Consider the following 5,906-nt stretch of genomic DNA (forward strand, 5'->3'; position numbering starts at 1 on the left):
GGAATTAAAAACAATGATTATAAGACAGAAATAATAGCAAATGATTGAACCATACTGGTTGCCATGACTTCTTCAAACACGTTAAACGATAATTAATTACTTGTTTTCTCAGTGGTATTGTTGAAATTTATATTCAAATACATGCAATACTGAGTCAATATTAATAAGGACTTCGTTTCTTCGATAATTATTCTGCTACACAGGATACATGGTAAATATATGGTAAAATTTAAATCGGTGGAACAAAGACGAAGTGTTTGATCCATCATCAATCTTATTGAGAAAGGTCAGGTTTGAACATTAAAGGCGTGTTTCCTAGTTATTGTATAACACACATCGTAAAAAATGTATGAATTTGGTTTGCTTGAATTATATTGATATTTTGCAAATCGTTTTCTTCAAACAAATGTCCTTTGTATTATAGTACACAGTCATGCTTCGATAGGATTTCAAACAAACATCATAATGTCTATTCTCCGCTGATGAATCATTGTTTTAAGTAATAAATCAGTAATCATGCTAAGTGAAAATTTTACTCAGGTTTTGCGATTTAAACACTACTTGATTTGAAAGTTGGCGTAACAAGAAAAAATCCTTTAACAACATGTCGCAATAAGTAGATAGCATAACTTAGACACAAAGAAATGTTACAAATCATAACATTATGTTTGTTTTTATATCTAGACACATAGCAAAAGTATCATTTAACTTTATCAAATAAACACCGCATTATTAGCGTTGCACAGTAACATGTAACTATCATATTAAAAACATGTTCGCAATTATCAATAGGTTTTCACAAAATCACCACTTTTACAATACAGAAAACTAAAGCTCTAGGATTAAATTCACAAATGCAAATACAAATTAAAACTCTCGGCTGTTCTTAACGTACATCGTAGGGACATGAAATAATGTGTGCTTTTATTTGCAATAAATTTCAGCTGTAAGGATTGAATACGGGAACACCCAATGAGCTTTGGCTAAGCAGAGCTTCTTAAGTTACAATTTATAAGTATTGTGCTGTTTTTATAATTAAGAGTCGTTTGTTTAATATAATTCCCAGATCACGATACTTGCTGTTACGGTGTTACGTGTTAAGAATTACTCACGTGACTTATTATGTCTACAACATAAATAAAAAACAAGCATGCAAAGATAAACGAAAAATATTATAGTCAAATCGTTGTGTACAAATCGCGAATGTTGTCATTAGAAGTTTTGTCAATAATGGACATTTTTACAGTTGATCATACTATGAACGTCTGTAATTAAAGTCACTCAATGTTAACATCTAAAAGCTTGGGAATTACGGACACAAGCATAGTTTCAAATATTAGCATAAAACATCCATTATGTGGGTCCGCTTTTTCTTAAAACTACTCCAACGCGTCTGTCATTGTTATTTACAAGCTTTATATTATGCATGCATTGTGTACGTTTATTTTTTTAAACCTATGCGACATTAAACAATAAACATTCGATTTTATATTTGCGAATGGTATAGTGATGTACATCGAACATCTTTTCAGCATTTGTAGATAAAACTCGAGTTGGAAAAAAAACTAATCTAACTAACTAAAATATAAATATTAATAGAATTATGGAATCGTCATAATTATATAGTTGGTTGTAAAATAAGTGTGTTAACTAACATTAAACAGAAACAGCTCAGACTAGCAATAACTGGCGCCTATACATTAGAGTATGAACATAATGTCATAAAACTTGTTTTTTATTAGAACAGAGTCTGAAATGAAACACATGCTATTTTGCCGACATGATTTCAAATATTAACGTTAATCAGCGTGGGTTGTTTAGATAATTAACATTTGCGTACGGACACAATGAAATATAAATTAATTTGAACGAAAAATTATTATCAGAGGGGACGTGCATCGATTTAAAACTCATAAGCTTATGATGGCACTTGGATCCGTGTTTTAGATCAAGGCATTATTAAATGATTTTGAATCCATGGAATGTGGTGAAAGTTTCGCAAATGTGTCATGTACAAACTTAAGCTAAACACAAAGATGAAGATTCATAATTACAAAAGACACTGTATGTCTATGATCAATCTGATACGTATATTGAATTAACATCATTAAAATTACACACTATATTGACATAAACTATAACGTAATACACTAACCAGAAAGAGCATTTTTTGTCATATTTAGGGCTCAAGTCTGCAATAACCAACTTAAGAATAAACAATCGTCAAATATCGCTGTTGATATTTTCAATACATTTAGCATAACAAATGACATTAATACCTTAAATTCATAAATATTTCAGTGAAAGGTTGGTCAAAGGGAGGTTTCACGTAATTATAAAAATATGTTGTCGTTTTTCAAATTACCGAAAGTGACAATAACTATATAAACGCTTAATTTTCCAAACTTGATATAAGCTGTACTTGGTTTATTAACTTAAGTGCGTTAAACTATTTAAATTGATATTGTCAACACAAAGATGTATTGTGAGGCTATATACAAATATTGTATATTTCTGTGAAATCCTTTATAAGTGTAGATAGTATGACGTTGAAATTTCTAAACATGAATATTTTGTTAACACACATAGCAAACGTGTTTATTCATTTTGACATCAAATTGAAATTCTTTTTTAATTTTAAGTATTTGTATTCTAATTTTTATATAAACTATGTTACAACGGTGCTTATATTCATGTTTACATGAACATCGAATTGTTCTTCGTTTTGGGGTACCTGTAAAAATGTAGATACTCAATCAATATGAGCTTAGACAATTTCTCTATAGAAACACATAATTCAACAACAAAAAAGTGATACCTTAGCTATCATACCATAATTTATGCAAATATAATTATATGATCGCTGATTTTTGTAATTAATTTCATTGTTTATTATAAATTATTTTTTTCCAAACTTTTAACGATATTTCAATGGCACATTATGTAAACTTAAAACAAATAAGGTTACAATACAATTCATTCAGCAAAACACATACCAAGAAATAAAAGTTATCTTAAGACATAATAATTTAAAAAATGGGTTTATTAAAATTAAATTTTTATTGGACGCAAGACGAATTTTCAAACGAGTAATTATACAAGTTAAATTTGATTTTTTTTTACAATATTCCATTCTCAAAATTCATATGCTTATGGGTCAAACAACGTTAATACTGTTTAAATAATCTTTACAAACAAAAGATTTCACAGAGCTTGTTTTATTATGTTGTAAGCAATAAACTAAAGCATACATATTGGACCACATACGAAACAACACAGCCACATGTGTAGCAACTATTTAAATGATCTATGACTCTAACTGGATCATATTACTTCTCGCTGTACAGTCATCTATTTCCACCGACATTCTAGTGTGGATTGTCATCGTTTCCTTATGAAGAAACTCAGGGGAAGCCTGGGTGTCATCTATTACCAAGCGTCGCCAGCGAAACACCTCCAGACACGCGCTTCTTATCTGTCTGTCCATCACACCATACACGACAGGGTTAAAACAATTGGCAACGGCGAAAAATACGGTGATGAATACATAGAAATCCGAGTCGTATGAAAGAGTCTTATCTATTGCTCGAACTATGCCATATGGTATGTATCCAACCATGATCAGGAGAAATACGATTCCGAACATTTTCGTAATCTGGATCTCACGTTTAAGCCATTCTTTATGTCGATGTGCGCGGAATGCCTGTGATGACTGATGAACCTTGATAAAAATGGCAATATAGCAGACAATCAAAATAAGGGATGGGATCATCATCAGAAAGATACTGACAAGTAGTGTGAACGGTCCATAGTTTTTCTTCACAATACATCTTATTAGTTTTGGTTCGTAATATGCCATATGTCCAAGCGACGGCTGGCATAAAAAGAGCAGTGGAACAACTCTGCAAAACACCAGTACGAATATAGTGTAGCCCTTTTTCGAAATCTTCTTATAGAAGTTGTTGAAGACGACGACGATGAGGCGATGAATTGCGATGAGCGCCGTATGCCACAATGAGGACCCCATTAGTAAAACAGTAAAATGGGTGGACATTTCGCATCCCAGCATGCCTGTTGGCCACCTTCCCGTAATGTAAGAACTAGTAACAAGCGTGTTGTTCAAACTCAGATTTATGATGTCGTTTATACACAGACTCACAACAAATGTGTGGATGATATTTGTGAGGTCTTTTCGTAGAGATATGACTATCATTATAAGTATATTACCGACTATGCCTAGAACTAAAGTCACGAGCATTATACCCGCTCCAATATACATGCTGGTCCTTGAGGGACCTGCGGACGTCACCAATGTTGAATTTGACATATTCAGTGACATGTTTCAAATTTTATTATTCATTATTTAAAAACACTCAATCTATTCATTTTAGTTATTTTCATTGTAGTTTTACACGCCGTTCTACGCAAGTAAAGTTTATATTTTGCACCTATCGACATAGTGAAATAATATTGTAATTATTATTTATTATTTATTTATTATATAATTAAATCAAATTATTACTTTGATAGTCGTTTAATAGTCGTTTTGGCATCCGCAACAATCACAGTTTAGTTTGTAAAAACGCAACTAAATCACACCACCTATTCATTGGGTAGAATATCAGTAATGTCAATTATCTTTCAATATTAGCACGAATAGCCGTCGATGAAAGAGCTCGATTCATCAACCAAAGATGACACCTTCATTAAATCCCGTCGGTGTTAAAAATCCCTGCTCAATCAATTCTGTAACGCTAAGAGACACTTTCATCGTCCAGCTAACGAAATAATCTGGTAACAGCAGCGCTGGGCGTGCGCTTATAGACGGCAGGCAACGAATCTTCGATATTCCCTGCGCTGAGTGATCGATAAACAAATAATGGCTTGATGCTGTAGCTTTCAGGTATTGTAATATTAACATCCGTAAAAAGTTAAAAGCTATTTAGCTACAGAGATAGTTAAACGTAAAGCATTAATGAACATCGATGCAATAATTCAAATCAGAAAATCGGAAAAGAGTAATGAACACAATACAAAAGAACGTTAAGCAGCTGAGAACGGTCCTATCTGGGAAAATATGTTTAGAGCCTACTAGTTTAAGTTTATTACATTAGTTTATGTTCTAAGTATGTGTATTTTTACCATTGTATTTGATCCTACAATGCATAAGGAGGTGCGATATTCCAATAATTGTATTTGTTTTCAAGGAATTTAACATTTTGAAAATATATATTCAATAAAAAAAAATGTTCATACCAAAAACTTAACCTTTTGGGATACATTTCTAACACCTTAGTTTACGGTTTTGATTATTTCCCAAACTTAGCAGTAGATAAGACATTGAACAATATATTAACTGCTGTTCGATTTTATTAAAACATAGGCAGTATGCTACATAAATGTATGAATAATTGTGTGTTATACAACACTAATTCTCAGCAACAGGTTTTGTTTCGAGAATCGCTTTTGTCGGCATATCATTTGACCAAAAAGCATTCATTTTAGGCTTTCATTAAATCCCGTCGGTGTTAAAAATCCCTGCTCAATCAATTCTGTAACGCTAAGAGACACTTTCATCGTCCAGCTAACGAAATAATCTGGTAACAGCAGCGCTGGGCGTGCGCTTATAGACGGCAGGCAACGAATCTTCGATATTCCCTGCGCTGAGTGATCGATAAACAAATAATGGCTTGATGCTGTAGCTTTCAGGTATTGTAATATTAACATCCGTAAAAAGTTAAAAGCTATTTAGCTACAGAGATAGTTAAACGTAAAGCATTAATGAACATCGATGCAATAATTTAAATCAGAAAATCGGAAAAGAGTAATGAACACAATACAAAAGAACGTTAAGCAGCTGAGAACGGTCCTATCTGGGAAAATATGTTTAGAGCCTACTAGTTTAA

The 5,906-nt window shown here is 32.2% G+C and overlaps 1 protein-coding gene across 1 annotated transcript; it reads right to left on the bottom strand.

Moving 5' to 3' along the window:
- Nucleotides 1–3,307: 3,307 nt before the first annotated feature.
- On the bottom strand, nt 3,308–4,327 carry LOC127872377 (melatonin receptor type 1A-A-like). The gene has a single exon (XM_052415709.1). The coding sequence runs from the start codon at nt 4,325–4,327 to the stop codon at nt 3,308–3,310; it is 1,020 nt and encodes a 339-aa protein (XP_052271669.1).
- Between the last annotated feature and the right edge of the window lie 1,579 nt (nt 4,328–5,906).

The sequence above is a fragment of the Dreissena polymorpha genome, chromosome 3 (genome assembly GCF_020536995.1).
Source record: "Dreissena polymorpha isolate Duluth1 chromosome 3, UMN_Dpol_1.0, whole genome shotgun sequence".
NCBI lineage: Eukaryota > Metazoa > Mollusca > Bivalvia > Myida > Dreissenidae > Dreissena > Dreissena polymorpha.

Excerpts from the sequence above, each read along its gene's own strand:
- LOC127872377 (XM_052415709.1), bottom strand. The coding sequence starts at position 4,327 with ATGTCAAATTCAACATTGGTGACGTCCGCAGGTCCCTCAAGGACCAGC.